The sequence below is a fragment of the Paramisgurnus dabryanus genome, chromosome 1, assembly GCF_030506205.2.
Source record: "Paramisgurnus dabryanus chromosome 1, PD_genome_1.1, whole genome shotgun sequence".
Lineage (NCBI taxonomy): Eukaryota > Metazoa > Chordata > Actinopteri > Cypriniformes > Cobitidae > Paramisgurnus > Paramisgurnus dabryanus.
The window spans coordinates 38,111,593-38,127,922 of record NC_133337.1 but is presented as its reverse complement, the minus strand read 5'-3'; the positions used below and the strand labels follow the sequence as shown (position 1 = coordinate 38,127,922).

Here is a 16,330-nt window from a genome sequence, read left to right as displayed (position 1 = left end):
AGTCACCAAAGGCATTCATTTATAAAACAGCATTTGTCCTAAAGCGAGCAGAGCTGCCCAGCATGCTGTGTGTATGAAGTCAGACTGAAGGAGTTTGTCAGCAATATGAGCATGTGCATGGTTGAATCATGTCAATCATTTCCTAATAATAATGTTCATGTAAGAGCACTTCCCAGAATGCTGTGCAGGTTACTCAGTACAAGTGTGACTGTCTATTGGCAGCTACGACAGTCGGTGTGTTCAGTACATTGAAGTGTCTGTTAAATCAATTCAGCTGACAAGACAACGTCACGATGCAAATCAATCTAAAGATTCTGATGTGGTGATGATAAACTCCTAAAGTTCCTGAAGGGTTTAGATCCAACACACCTTCTAATAATCCTGGAGAATTGATTCGCTGGGTCAGGGCTGTTTCATTAAGGATCGGATCTAAACTCTGTGCAGGACGGTTTCAGATTAAGGTAGCGTGCACACCAAAGCTTTCAAACGCGGCCGAAAAAGCCTCCACTGTGATTGGAAGGCCGCGTGAGAACTGACATTAACAAGCTGAGCTTTTCACCCAGAGTTGAATATTTTTTAATCCTCAGCGCGAAAAAAAGCAGCGTTTCTATTGGAAACGATTGAAAACATACACCGAAACATACACCATCGTAAAATCGACATACACCATCGTAAAACCTTTGGCGTGCACTCCCCCTTATGCTGCAGATCATTTTAGTTCTGCTGTATAATTTGACTGGAGTGTTGTGGGGTCTGTGGGTACTTTGACCACGAGCTCCATAGGATCAGTGGCTTTATTTTTGAATGCCTCTCGTATGAGGTCTACAGCATCCTGATGGGTCACACCCTGTAGAGAAACACCATCCACCGACACCAGCTCAAACCCAGCCTGAGACACAGAAAACAGGTTTATAAACTCATCATCTAAACTCAGATGTGCCACTGTCCTGAAGAGTTTAGCTCCAACTTGCCTGAACAAATCTACCTGGATGTTTTAATGATGCGCTGGTTCAGGTGTGTTTGGTTAATGTTAGAGCTAAACTCCAGCATGATATGACAGTGGCCCTCTTAGACACCACTGATCAAGTTTCTTACCTGCAGGACATCATTGGCAGATGCCGCTCCTCCTGGGAAAATCTTCTCGATCTTCACCATAGGCTGAACCCGGGACTCCGCCCCACCTGATATACTGATCCCTAATCAGAGTAAAACACATTTTACTTACACGTCATATCAGTTTTTCCTTTTTAATGTAATGCAAATCATATTTGCGTTTATGACCCTGCATTTAAGCCCTGTAATGTGTAACACAGCTTTGCTGCGAATCTAATATAGTCTTTATCATCTCATCCTTTAGTAATGAAATGTTTAAAACTGTGAATACATTGAGACGGATTCATAAAAATAAATGTATCCATCAAATATTAGAAAGGTTTTGCTCTATTTAGATTTATTTTAATGCACTTGAGGTAATGTGAAATGTCAAATGAAATAATACCCAGTGATTGCTTGGTTTTGCTAATGTTGACTGTATGAAACTCAAAGCAGTCCTGCTCCGTGTGGGCATCATGGTCTTGTGTTTCCCTGCCTGATCTCTGATGTTGCCAGGACTGTTTTATGGGTATCGCAGTTGAATTGTGAAACTTTTTAAGGGATTCGAAGACCTGTGACAGCAGCGGCCTCTTGTGGCGAGGCATGTCCACTACAGTTAACAACACATCCTGTCCTTGTTCCTCTTCACCATCTGTCCTGATCCCTGGAACCCGCCCAGTTTTTGAAATGACGGCATCACCCGAGTGTAAAAACGGGGCATCGGGTCGGGTCAAACTATTCTCAGGTGTCTGTGGAGAGTCTGAATGTGTGTTTTCTGCCAGTAGCCAGTTGGGGAGAAGAGCAGAGGAGCTGGATGATCTTAATGTGTCTGTGTGCTTATAAGCGTCTAGAGGAACGTCCTGTAACGTCCTGAAAGCTGTGGACGTCTGCAGAGGTTCATTCTGTTCTTTATAACAGGACAGGGCGAGCTGCTCTAGATCTTCTTTAACCCGTTTCTGTTTCTCCACGTCCTGCGATGAATGTAGCTCAAACCCACCGTGGAGATCTGAGACAGAGAGACATGTGAGATGATCTGTGATCAGTCAGCTCATTATTTACCGATTACTGAGGTAAAGTAGACATTTACAAAGATTCGTAGGCATGTCCATCTAAGTTAGATTAATGCCACATCCTTTAATATTCCTGTTCCTGTGACTCAACTGGTAAAGCTGTATGTTAACAGATCACTTTGGATAAAAGCATCTGCCAAATGCACAAATACTATGTAAAATACAAACAATATGACCAAGTACAACCCCAAAACAGAAAAAGTTGAGACACTGTAGAAATTGTGAGTAAAAAATGAATGGAATAATTTACAAATCTCATAAACTTATATTTTATTCACAATAGAATATAGATAACAAATCAAATGTTGAAAGTGATACATTTTGAAATGTCATGCCAAATATTGGCTCATTTTGGATTTCATGAGAGCTACACATTCCAAAAAAAGTTGGGGCAGGTAGCAATAAGAGGCCAGAAAAGTTAAATGTACATATAAGGAACAGCTGGAGGAGGACCAATGTTTAGGAATGGGAATGTTGTCCTATTCTTGTCTAATACAGACTTCTAGTTGCTCAACTGTCGTAGGTCTTCTTTGTTGCATCTTCCTCTTTATGATGCGCCAAATGTTTTCTGTGGGTGACAGATCTGGACTGCAGGCTGGACATTTTAGTAGTCAGATCCTTCTTCTACGCAGTCTTGACATTATAATTGATGCAGTATGTGGTCTGACATTGTCATGTTGGAAAATGCAAGGTCTTCCCTGAAAGAGACGACGTCTGAATGGGATCATATGTATCTAGAACTTGTATAAACCTTTCAGCATTGATGGTGCCTTTCCAGATGTGTAAGCTGCCCATGCCACACGCACTCATGCAACCCCAAACCATCAGAGATGCAGGCTTCTGAAATGAGCGCTAATAACAACTTGGGATGTCCTTGTCCTCTTTAGTCCGGGTGAAATGGTGTCCCAGTTTTCCAAAAAGAACTTCAAATTTTGATTCGTTGGACCACAGAACAGTTTTTCACTTTGCCACAGTCCATTTTAAATGATCCATGCCCAGAGAAAATGCCTGCGCCTCTTGATCATGTTTAGATATGGCTGCTTTTTTGACCTACAGAGTTTTAGCTGGCAACAGCGAATGACACGGTGGATTGTGTTCACTGAAAATGTTTTCTGGAAGTATTCCAGAGCCCATGTTGTGATTTCCATTACAGTAGCATTCCTGTATGTGATGCAGTGCCGTCTAAGAGCCCGAAGATCACGGGCATCAAGTATGGTTTTCCAGCCTTGACCCTTACGCACAGAGATTGTTCCAGATTCTCTGAATCTTTGAATGATATTATGCGCTGTAGATAATGATAACTTCAATCTCTTTGCAATTTTTCTCTGAGAAACTCAGAAAACTATTTTTTGCTGCAGCATTTGGGGAATTGGTGATTCTCTGCCCATCTTGACTTCTGAGAAACACTGCCACTCTGAGAGGCTCTTTTTATACCCAATCATGTTGCCAATTGACCTAATAAGTTGCAAATTGGTCCTTCAACTGTTCCTTATATGTACATTAAAATTTTCTGGCCTCTTATTGCTACCTGTCCCAACTTTTTTTGGAATGTGTAGCTCTCATGAAATGCAAAATGAGCCAATATTTGGCATGACATTTCAAAATATCTTACTTTCAACATTTGATTTGTTATCTATATTCTACTGTGAATAAAATATAAGTTTGTGAGATTTGTAAATTATTCCATTACTTTTTTACTCACAATTACTACAGTGTCCCAACTTTTTCTGTTTTGGGGTTGTATGATAATGATGTGATGATAGTGGTCATGTGATATGCTATTGACGGGACATTTAAGCAACAATATGTAGTTTTTTTACCTTTAAATAATGTCTCTAAAATTATTTCAGTGATAGAACAACTTTTAACTGGACAAATTGTACTGTTGCTGCAACCTGAGCAGCCTCCTAGCTGCTACAAGCACACTCTGAAAGTGGCGGTGTAGGGTAGAGCACACCACCCCACCCTCCCCTCCCCCTGCCTGCAGAAGAGTGTCTGATACCAGGCACTGTTGCGCTTTTCAACCACATGGGGGAGCTGTAAGTCATTTTTACATGGAAACTACATAGTGTTGCTTTAACTGATCTATACCTCAAAGTTAACCAAATTTACTTACCCTTTACACAGTGCATGTTATGTAAGGGATAATGTAGAGGCAGCCGGTAGTTATCGGGAAATAAGCCCCGACAGTGTGATCAGGACCCGACGCGAAGCGGAGGGTCTTGTATCACACTGAAGGGGCTTATTTCCCGATAACTACCGGCTGACTCTACATTATCCCGCTTATTACACGGCTACTTGTCACATAAGAAAAAAACTGGACATGAATATGAATTTGAAACATTTTATTGGCATATTTGTTTTAAATTAACATTTTTATCCTTCCGCGAAACTTTGCACAGATGCATAAAATGATCGTAATACCTTATTAAGATCCTCTGCTTCATACTTGTCTGTCTCCATTTTTTTCTCTTTAGCCAGTCTTTGAGAAGTTTTAATGCCCATTCTGTATTTTTTTGTGTGTTGGCTTCGTAGCTGTCATGCTCTATTTTGTCAAGTTCAGTCTCAGTAAGCTCTCTGTGTCTTGTCGTGGTTGTCCAGTGTTTGTCACAAGATGGCGCCAAACAGACAGTAATCTTTATTGATCTTTATTGGCGCGGAGCGATCTTACTCGTAAAAGGAGTACCGGCTATGCGTTATTATTTTGGAGCGGTTATTATTCGAAAAGAACGAACCTGCAAATGTCTCAACTGACCAATCAGAATCAAGCATTCCAGAGAGCCGTGTAATAATTAGAAATACATCACACCACAAAAGAAACATTGGTTCAGTTTTCCTACCACATCACTAGACATCATGTAAATTATTCTGAATGAGAAGCCCCAATCTCCCGGTGACATGAACTTCACCTGTCATAGGAGGAACAAAGTGGCGCCTTTGTGTGCGGCCTGTCCGAGGGGAGAGCAGTGGAGAATTTCTACCTAAATTTAAAAAAAATAAAGTGTCTATCAGCGATCGTGCACCAGAGTTTAAATGTACATTAAGATGGATATTAATATTTGATAAGAACTTTACATGAGCGACTCTTCAGAATATCATAAGCTTCTTTTTCATATGGAGCCACCGTGTGGTTAAAGAGCAGAAGATCATCAGAGGACACAAGCGTTCTGAGAGAGAATAATATTTATATATTTATAACCGGCATTCATCTGATCAGAGTAATTAACTGATAAAGGACATAAAATCTCTTTCTCCAAGAAGAATAAACTGAATCATGAAAGTGGTGACACTAACTTACAAGATTATCAAATCTAAACCTGAGCTCTATTGCAGGCAGGTGTCTTTTAAAGCCGACGTTCTTCCTGATCCCATTTTTTAAACCCTAGTTAGTGTGTAATGTTGCTATAATAGCATAACTAATACCTGTTAAAATGATAAAGGTCAAAGTTCACTGTCAGGTGATTTATTTTCTTTATTAGAATTCACCTTTCAAAGCCTACAGCGAACGGCCAGTTTGGACTACAGCCCTCTACTTCCTGCTTTAATGACGTCACTAGAACAGTTTTTTGACTAAGCTCCGCCCACAGGAATACGTCAGTCGCCAGCTAAGCTGATGGCAAGCTAAGCTGCTATTGAATCACAACACACTAAACAAACTACACAATCAGAACTCGTTACGTATTTCTGAAGGAGGGACTTCATAGAACAAGGAAGACATCAGCCCGTTCTTAGGACAGTGAAAACAGCGCTATACAGATAAATAAACGTTTTTTTACACATGAAACATGAACACATGTTATATTGCGCACTGTAAACACAATCAAAGCTTCAAAACACAGAAAGAACAGAAGCTTTAAAGACGGTTCACTACATGACTATAGATATTCACATTGAAAGAGTTGTACAAACGTACATCACCTGATCTCTCTGAGCAGCAGGAGTTTCTCTGGTGTGTTTAGTGTAGTTAGTAGTGTGTTCACCAGCGCCTGCGCCCCTCCATCTGTTAAATACTGTAGGTAGAGTATATGTGAGTTTAACTAGAGTTTGTTTTCATTTATTATTCTGTCCATCATCAGGACTGTAGGTTAAAATCTCTCTTACTCTCTGACAGATCTCCAGCAGCACATCCACATCTTCATCCTCCAGTAATCTAACAGACATTTCTCTCACCCGAGTCAAAGCGGCCTGCCCAGATACATCATCATCATCATCATCATCATCATACCTGCCTACAGAAACATACAGCTTTTAATCGGACACATTTGACAATAAAGTAACATTTAGGTGAACCTCAAGACCTTTTAGTTAAAGGACAAGTTCGGTATTTTAGACTTAAAGCCCTGTTTTCAGATTGTTTATGGTGAAATAGAATGGTTTTGACTGAAATTTCGACATTTTCGGCTGCCCTGAGAATTTTCGCGTGTTTGTGTTTCAGCTCAGACCTCTACAATGGGTTTAATGGTGCACTGGAACAATCCTTCCTAAAATCCATTAAACTTTCGTTTACAAAGACGTGAAACTCACCGAGTGGTCAGGGGTGTTCACTGATATGCTCACACAAAAATCGCTGCAAAAGATGCTTTCCAACAGCTGTTTTAGCATTCGTTGTTAACTTGTGGACCTATTTCCCCAAACGCCTCACACCCGTACATTCTTCCGCTTAGAGCTTGAATAATAGACACTCCAGCCCAGGTGGTGGCGCTAATCCGCCTTTGCCAATTGCAAGAATAGAAACAAAGTTCCCGGCACGGAGTAATACCGTACATCACAGCACAACTAATACAAGTCAATGGAGTTGGTAAAAACTACGATAAAACCTGTTGGAATGCGTCTTTTGGAGCGATTTTTGTGTGAGCATACCAGTGAACACCCCTGACCACTCGGTGAGTTTCACGTCTTTGTAAACGAAAGTTTAATGGATTTTAAGAAGGATTGTTCCAGTGCACCATTAAACCCATTGTAGAGGTCTGAGCTGAAACACAAACACGCGAAAATTTTCAGGGCAGCCGAAAATGTCGAAATTTCAGTCATAACCATTCTATTTTACCATAAACAATCTGAAAAAAGGGCTTTAAGTCTAAAATACCGAACTTGTCCTTTAAGCAAATAAACAAGTCAACATTTCTGGGGTCTTATTAATAAAACTGTGCGTAGGATCCTTACTAAAAGTCTACGTGCGCCCAAATGGCGTACGGCAAAAAATATTCACTTATAAAACTGCGTATGCACCCCTGTAAGCAATGCACCCTTAATAAACCACAGATAAGCTGCAAGTGTGCGTATGTGAATCTGCCTCATATCCCACCCTGTACACACACATTTTTAACCATAAATAGTCAATGCAAATCAACTCATGAAGCATTTATATGTTTAGAGCAGTTAGAAAGAACCTTGTTAAAATCACATGATTAAGTGCTATAACTAAAATAAAATAAATATTTTCTGCTCCTTTAGTGCACATGTGTGATATGCAGCATGAGTGTTTCTCGCAGTCATATAAAAATTAATAATTTTAATTAAAAAAACATAAATTGTTATTTCCTTTACCTAACAGACTTGCATTAGTTTAGTGCACATTCTCCCATCAAGTTCGTTTTTTTTTATAGCATGTTTCTAGCGCCAATTTGTGCATACGCACACTTTATAAACGAGACCTCTGGTGTTTAATCTTACCCTGATTGCTCTCTGAACGGGACACAGATCTGGAGGAATCTCTCTTCCGGAACAGACTGATAAAGGTTCTGGAGCGCTGAATGGGACGGTTGATCTCTTGATTTATTTTCCACTTCTCTTCTTCTGTTAAAATAGACTGGATTATTACCAGATGATCATGAAATTATTGCCATCAGGAGTTTGATTATTATTCTGAACCATCCTGACAGGAATGATTTTATCACAGTATAGTTGTTTCTGATTGAACTCAATATATTTAAAAACTACATAGCCACTTTGTAACACACATACATCTGGATACTTCATCTTTTATAGCTCTTCTTGCTTTTCACTCTTATCTAAAGCTTTATGGACACAATGCAAAAGATGTGATTATTTATAACAAATTAATGACTCAAAGTCCTGTGTTGGCCCCACCTGATGCAGTCACATGACTTTGCGTTCGGCGTATGGGAGGACCGGATCGACCAGGAGCCATGATCCGGCCTTCTCTCCTGTCTGCCACTTCTTCGCTCCGGATCACAGAGTCCTGCAACAGCTCCACGGTTCCTCGGCTCAACGTTCGCAGTTGCTCTGACTGACCACTGTTATCAGTGGGACCCGAATGAAACTGGGACTCGGTGGAGCTGCGCACGTCAGACATTTTGGCTCCTAAGGGTAAACTAACAGGCAGAGTTGCTTGAGAGAGACCACTCATAGATCCCAGAGGAGTCCCAGATGACAGCGAGGACACAGACGACTGAGAATCAGACTCTGTTTCGCTACCTGCTGAAAGAGTTCAAAGGTCATAACTACCAGAGGCAGACACTACTTGAGTATTTTAAGTACATTTTCCAAGCATCTGTGCTTTATCAGATGTTTGCCTTGGGAAAAAATTACTTTACATTACTAAAAAATGTTCACTACATTCTAAAGCATAGAATCATACTGTGTATTGCTTTATATTGCATATTACAATTGATTTAATACCCAATTACATAAAAATTTTGTACTTTTACTTTTCTGGAGTAAAAGTACAAAAGTACTTTTTACTTAAGTAAAAGTAACAAAAATACTAGATGTTTAATGTACTTAAATATTAAATATAAACCAAAAACGTGAAATTATGAAATGTAGTGGAGTAAAAATTATGATAATATGCTTTGGAATGTATGTTTTTCAAAGAAAAACACTGATAAAATACGAATACTTAAAAATGTACTTTTATGTAGAAAGTAAAAATAATTGAGTAGTTTTCGCCTCTGATAACAACAGATTTATATTGTTGTATAAAAGCTGATATTTTCGAAGCTTACATTTATTCATCCAGCTTAGTTCTGTCACCATCTCTTTATACGCTGGATATCTCCCTGCTTCCTGTGGTGGAAACAGAGCAGCATTTACATCACATGAACTCATTTGTCTAAAAGCAGAAGTATATAATAGACTGATTCACACAGCGTCAATGAGTTTACACAGATATCTGATCCAGGCCTGACACACACACACACACACACACACACACAGAGCGCCACATCAACCATCTGTCAGAGTTGAGCATCACTGCTGTCTGTCTGTCTGTCTGTCTGTATGTGTTGACTTACTTTAATGGTCAGTAAGACATGAGGTTGACTCTTTAACACCTCCACTGCTTTTTGATGACTGATGTTCTCAAAGCTTACACCATTGGCTGACAGGATCTGATCTCCCATTTTAATCCCACCCTGTTCTGCAAGACCACCGGGATCCAGTCTACCAACAGCCAATCAGACACAATAGACCCATAAACATTAAGTGTAATATAATGCAAAATAAAAAAAACATTAATACTACTTGCTATTTATACTGAAGACTGCACAATCGTAAAGACATATTGAAGAATAATGTGTTATTCTGGCCAACAGTACTGTGACTCTGAACACTGGGAGCTTGCAGACATCAGACTGTGTGACATACAGCAGTTGTGTGTTTAATCTTGTACTGACTTTGATATGTATAAGCCCAGGTTATACTCTCGTCCACCACGGATGTTGAGCCCCAGACAGGACTGACTGTGAGAGAGATGTAGGTGAACCGTCCGACAAAGAGCTCCATCTGAGCTGTACGCAGAGACGGGAGCGTTCCATTCTTCTACCACCATCCGACGGTGAATCAGATCCACCCTAAACACACACACATGTTTTCACACAGATTGATCTTTTAGTGCTGGACCTCTGAGGGTCTGGATGAGTGTGGGACTCACCATGTGGTTTTCTCATTGGTGTATCGGACTCCAGGTACACGCCCCACACGCTGAACGGCCAATCGGAGGCGAGTGTGATCCGTCAACACTTTCACAGCGCTGCTCATACTGATATTTTCCATACTGACACCGTTTACCTCTAATAACTTATCACCAACACACAACCCTGCCAGCTCTACACAAACACACACACACACAAGCACACGTATGTACGGTATAAAAGTTTATAACATGCTCTATGCTGATGGACAAAAGTCTGAGAATATGAGACCAGCTTCAGACCTCCTACAGAAACATAACTGTCTTGTGTTCTGAGGTGTTTTTAATTTTAATCAAAGGGTATCCTGAGGAATTCTTTAATGTAGTTGACATCAGCTATTACTAGGGCTGCTAAATACCAGGAATTTAAAGGCTGTAAACTTTTCATGGGAATATATGGGAATAAACTGGGAATTTGAAAATGTTGCATAGTTACCTATAACATGGAACTTAAATGTAGTTAAAAAATTATTATGTAATATATGCAGAAATTATGCAGCACATTTTTGTTTAAAACAAGAAGATTTAATGCCATTTGACATGCACACTGCTTACTGAAGGACCATTGAGGCCACACCCCTTGCATGTACTTGCATTCTTACATAACATACACAGATCATTTCTTGAAGCCGGTAAATCAGATATTTAAATGTAAGCCAGCACTATTTCATTGAACATTTATGAGGTTAGCTATCATGTAGCTGTGATGCTCTTTCCTCTACTTTCTGCTAGCCAGTTTTCGTTAACATGACTATTTTTAATGTTTTTGAAAGATGTCTCTTATGCTCTTCAAGCCTCCATTTATTTGGTCAAAAATCCTTCAGAAATCAATAATATTTGAAATATTTCTAAAGGATTTTTGATCAAATAAATACATTTCTTGAGGAGCGTAAGTATCAGGATTGTTTAAAGGTTGTATTGCATTGCATGTAGGCATGGGCCGGTATAAGATTCTGGCGGTATGATAACCTTTAGCAAAAATACCACGGTTTCACGGTGTTGCGGTATTGCCCTTGCAACACTAAAATGTGTTATTTTCAAATGCCAGGTACAATAAAGCCTTTAAATTATAATATGCTTTCAAAACATATAATATTTTCGTAATATATATTAAATGTAAACATCAAATCAATCACATGACTTCATGATTTAATGAATTTTGTATAAACACAGCTCATACCTTGGAGACGGTATCACAGAACATTTTAGTGGTTTTGAAACCTTGACTGTTTTAAACCTCGGTATACCTTGAAACCGGTAATCGGCCCATGCCTAATTGCATGCATGTCTGCTTATGACCAAACTAAATGTTTTGTTTATGTTCTTATGTGCTAGTTTATATTGACCAAATTCCCCACATTAAGTTCTCATTGAATAGAATTTTCCACCCCTTTACAACCCCAGGTATTACTGATGTGATGTGGGGCATAAATTATTTGACACAGAGTCAGTAAAATGTGACAGTCACTCACCTGCAGAGCTGTTCCTCTGAACTTTACTGATAAAAACACCAAGTCCATGCTCAGATCCTCCTCTCAAACTAAAGCCAAGCTGACCATCATCACCTCTGATGACTGTCAATCTCACCACCTCACCTACAGACGCGCACGCGCACACAGACAGTGAGATGTTTCTGGTAAATTAACGGCTATCATTAAGTTGTTGATGTCATTCCGCACATCAGAAAACAGTACACACACATATCATACGCTTATATTAAAGTATTCGTTCATGTATAGAGTTTTAAATGAGTACAAGCTGTTCATTTTAAGAATGTCTGTAACATTAGACGAGACGCACGGTTAGGTCGGATTAAAGGCTCGTGTGAGTGACGCTATGATTGTATTACATTTAAATAAAACACAAACCTCTTCTATCAATAACATTGAGGTGATTATTTAACCCGCAGGTAAAAACTGTACCTGTATTCTACCTATTTTTACCTGTGGTCATCGTGAGGTAACTCCAGTAATTTCTGACTCCTGCGCTCGTGACCGCCCTCTGCCTTGACTCGCTCTGTGATTGGCCGTGGGTAGAGGATTGTAAGTTTATGATTGGTTTAAACAACCGTCAATCTTCACACAGAGGCCGGCTCTCATCAGATGGTGTCCGTTTTAAACTGCATTTTTATTTTATAACATTTAATAACAATCAAAACGAAACAAATGTGTTCTATATCATTTATTTCATAAACATACATAATATCCACATTACAAATGATTGATGTGTAAAGAGAAGTAAAATGAATGAAATATAGCCTACATTACAATGATATATTTATGTTTATTAAACCCTCACATTTAGATTATTTCTAATATAAAAAGATAATTTGGTCTTTAAGAATCACCAACTTAAGACACTTTCACCCTAAATTAAACACAAGACGACATTTTGTGTATCAAAAAACACCTGGTAGATGATCAGTTGTGTGTCTGATGCTGAGTTGTAAAGCTGTTTTGTGTCGATGTGTGTCAGGAGTCTGAAGTGTAAATCATCAGGACTGTCCCATTATAAGAGTTTTGGGTCAATCTGTCATATAAACACTCTCAGACCACAAACACACACACACGCACACACACACACAACTGTGTAGATGTTTTGATCTAATTCTGTTTTGGTTGTATTCTGTTGACAGCCTTCAGAACATCTGAGGGATCGGCTTTATCTCCAAACTCTTTCTCCTGGTGCTCCAGCAGAATTCCCTACAACACGGCAGTGACGTCATTTGTATGTGGAATAGTAATCATGTGTCATAAAGATGTCAGGGGAACATTACCTGATTTTCTGGTCCAATCACATACAAGCCTCCTAAAATGAAACCCTCCCCCTTCCTGTTGCCATGGTAACCTTTCCTCCACGCCTGTAGAAGGTTCCTCCACACTCCAAGTCGAGCGATTCCCAATCCCCTCATCCTCCTCTGCTTAGGTCCATAGAAACATTTCTAAAACAGTACAGCAATCTATGATGTATGCTTTTTAATCAAGCAGATTGATATGGGACAGATGATCTTTACTGACTGATAATCATTTTTTCTGGCCCTATGGTAAAAACTCTCTACAATATTAAATATTTGAAGCTATGACTGCAGTTTCTAACTTTTCTGCACTTTAAATAGATATAATCTTTTTAAGATGAGAGAATTTTGTTCATAACACTCAAATCTTGATCACTGTTACACCATCAGGCCTGGGATTATAATGACTGGAAATAACTAAACGTACGATCATTACAGTCCTTTATTACCACACTTGGTAAACTATACAACTTTCTATCGTCTGCATAAAACAGTAAAAGCTCAGGTGAGTTATGTAAAGCCTTGAAATAGCAAAATATAAAATATACTGCAAGTAAATTCTACCCATAATCACCTTCTCATCCAGGAAGATCTCTCCATTAAAGTACGGTCTGAAGTCCTCAATCTCTGTACCAATGTTCTCCTTCACAACAGCATACAGAGGAACACCACTGTTATCTAACTGAGGCTTCAGAGAGGAGAGCACAGACGCCTCCTGACACACACACACACACACACACACACACAATACAACACAACACACACAAAAAAAAAACACTGTAAGTGCTCTGGGATTTGTGTATTGGTACTTAAAAGCAACTGTGAATAACAAAAACAGAACACACACAAACACACACATAGACACACACAGACGCACACCTCTCTGCACAAAGATCATCCTGGTCGTCGAACGGCCATAATGACAGCTCCAGTCTTCTCCCACAAACTCCCAGCTTTATAATTCACCTCATCTGCTCCGAGAAACATAAAGGGTTTGTGATTCATGTACTGTAGAGTTCAAATTAAACTCATGTAGATTTTAGTTTACTTGTTATGTTTAAAAGTTAAACAAACATAAATGACACATTAATATAATTATAAAGTTTTTACCTCCAGTGGTGGATTTGAGATCGGCTCCGGCCAGTGTATCTAAAGATGTCTGAGCAGGTTTGGTGAGAAAGAGATTTGTGTTGACCAACAGGACACAACCAACCACAACACACAAACCCAGAGACCACAAACCCAACCCACAGAAACTCTCCATATCCTGAAGAAACACTGGCACAGACAGAGATCCAACCTTTATATATATATATAGACTGCAACATTTACACAAACTGACTTATAATAAATCTGTTTATATCAATGCATATTCACTTACTGTCTACTGTCGATGATTCAGTGTGGTTTGTGTTTCTTCATCTCGTACTGAACATTCACACTACACTCGCAAACACTTTTAAAGAGAATCATTTGCATAAACAAAGCATAAACCAATCAGGAAAGAGAACCGTAAGAAACTCAGACACCTGACCTCTGATCAGCTGTGATTCATATGAAACCACTGTACTGACACTGTCACTAACACAAATGATCTCTCCATTAAACAGAGGTTTACGTTTACACACATTTACAGTTGCCAATATAAAACCTGTAGATAAGATTTAATGTTGAAGTGTAGCGAGATATAATGCAGATAAAAAGCACACAACATACTACTGCACAACATGAGTGTGTGTTAAAAATATATAAAGTCTGAGAATATATATATAAAATATTTAGAGTAATACATCTGATAACAGTAATAATTAATGACACACAAGTTTTGTATTGTTGAAGGTCTATAAAACATCAAGACTGCTCCTTCATTTGAGTTTAAAGTCAATCTGTCATTTACAAACACAGCTTCCATAACATCAGATTTGTTTCTTTTATGTCCAAACTACATTTCTCTGTGCTCCAGCAAGATTCCATGTGGCAATCAAACAGGTAAATATATTTATAAGATTGTCAAATGCAGATAAACCAAAGTAACTTTCAGTGCGCTCAAGTTATTTTATCAGCACAGGTGTACAGATGTGTGTTGACATACGTGATGACGCGGCCCAATGACATATCCAAGAGGAACCCTGTTTGTCATCATCACTGTCATCTAACTGAGGCTTCAGAGAAGAGAACACAGATGCCTCCTGACACACACACAATACAACACAACACAACACACAAACATAAGACCTTTGACAAAACATATTCCAGTAGTGTGGTGGAACAACAATGGTCTTTTGTTTATCATAGAAGAAAACTTTAATGTTTAAGTGTGTTATGTCTCCTGACAGCCATGATAGCTCCTCCTGAACTTTCCCACAGTTCTCTTGCTTTAAACACACGGCCATCTGCAGAGCAGGGCATAAAATTAAACTCTCACATAGATGCCAAAGAACACCAAGTCATTTCTCAGGAATGTGTTTCAGCATAGAAACGTCTCTGTAATGGTTTTGTAACAGCACCAGTGAAGAGTGAAATCTGTAAGATTGTGTAAAACTGCTTACATATTGCAAACAAATCCTTTTTTTATTCACCATCCTTCTCTCAACTTTAGAAAAGATACATTGACCAACTGCAAGATAATATGGCATGTTTTTAAAGAACCTACTTGAGAAAGAGCAGATGACAAGTGGCCTCCAACATTTTTGTGATCTTTAGTGGATCATCTATCTGTAATGAATGTAGTGATGTACACCTGTGCAGGACACTTCTGCAGGACACATGTGAGAACTTCAGCAGAACTCATCAGATACTATAAACCCAATATACTGTATAATCAAATGCAGTTCAATTCAAATATTTTAAGTTTTGATAATTATTAGGGGTCACAGTAAACTCCTCACCTCCGTCCAGGGTTTTGAGGTCAGTTTCACTCAGCGTTGCACACAAAGGTTGTGTGAGAAACATCTCAGTGAAAGATCTCAACGCCTCGATGAACACCAAACCCAGAGAGCTCACGGCTCGGGTCAACGGCTTCATAACTCACTCCAAACCCAACACTACAGAGAAACAGATCTCCAAAACACAAAGCAATGAACTGCTCACTGACTCTAGACACTCCTGATCTTAAATACAACAGTCTTACACAACCGTGTATACTGTGTGTGTGTGTGTGTGTGTGTCTGTTTTTTTGGCTGCTCACAAGGTTTATATGAAGCTTAAAGGGATAGTCATCATTTACTCATCCTCATGTTGTTCTAAACCTGTAGGAATTTCTTTTTTCTGATGAACACAAAAGAAGATATTTTGAGAAATGATGGTAAACACACAGCAGTAAGTGACCATTGACTTCCATAGTAGGAATAAAAAAAATGATGGAATTTAATGGGTACCGTCAACTGTGAGCTTACCATCATATCAAAATATTTTCTTATAGTCATTTATCGCAATCCTTCC

General features: G+C 39.1%; 2 protein-coding genes across 4 annotated transcripts; both read right to left on the bottom strand.

Moving 5' to 3' along the window:
* Nucleotides 1–28: 28 nt before the first annotated feature.
* pdzd7b (PDZ domain containing 7b) lies at nt 29–12,168 on the bottom strand. 2 transcript variants are annotated; one of them, XM_065272232.2, is made up of 15 exons: nt 12,039–12,168; nt 11,568–11,690; nt 10,057–10,231; nt 9,800–9,976; nt 9,419–9,566; nt 9,131–9,191; nt 8,253–8,603; nt 7,836–7,958; nt 6,264–6,391; nt 6,081–6,172; nt 5,238–5,329; nt 5,072–5,143; nt 1,499–2,098; nt 1,096–1,196; nt 29–889 (listed from the first exon to the last, which is right to left on the bottom strand). In XM_065272232.2, the coding sequence occupies exons 1-15, from the start codon at nt 12,046–12,048 to the stop codon at nt 710–712; spliced, it is 2,433 nt and encodes an 810-aa protein (XP_065128304.1). In that variant the 5' UTR covers nt 12,049–12,168; the 3' UTR covers nt 29–709. The 2 variants fall into 2 exon arrangements, with proteins under 2 accessions (XP_065128304.1, XP_065128305.1); XM_065272233.2 differs by having other exon boundaries at nt 8,253–8,600.
* Nucleotides 12,169–12,261: 93 nt separating this feature from the next.
* LOC135757999 (peroxiredoxin-like 2A) lies at nt 12,262–15,943 on the bottom strand. Of its 2 annotated transcripts, none has more exons than XM_073814869.1 (6): nt 15,778–15,943; nt 15,224–15,282; nt 13,769–13,822; nt 13,464–13,604; nt 12,872–13,036; nt 12,262–12,797 (listed from the first exon to the last, which is right to left on the bottom strand). In XM_073814869.1, the coding sequence occupies exons 1-6, from the start codon at nt 15,911–15,913 to the stop codon at nt 12,699–12,701; spliced, it is 654 nt and encodes a 217-aa protein (XP_073670970.1). In that variant the 5' UTR covers nt 15,914–15,943; the 3' UTR covers nt 12,262–12,698. The 2 variants fall into 2 exon arrangements, with proteins under 2 accessions (XP_073670970.1, XP_073670969.1); XM_073814868.1 differs by lacking the exons at nt 15,224–15,282; nt 15,778–15,943 and adding exons at nt 14,000–14,167; nt 14,271–14,400 and having other exon boundaries at nt 13,769–13,860.
* Between the last annotated feature and the right edge of the window lie 387 nt (nt 15,944–16,330).

What these genes read in the sequence shown, in the direction of transcription:
- pdzd7b (XM_065272232.2), bottom strand. An exon ending in CTGGGCTTATACATATCAAA is followed by an intron (nt 9,567 to 9,799) that starts GTCAGTACAAGA and finishes GGCTGTTGGTAG; the next exon opens with ACTGGATCCCGGTGGTCTTG. An exon ending in CTGCTGCTCAGAGAGATCAG is followed by an intron (nt 5,330 to 6,080) that starts GTGATGTACGTT and finishes ATTCTCTCTCAG; the next exon opens with AACGCTTGTGTCCTCTGATG.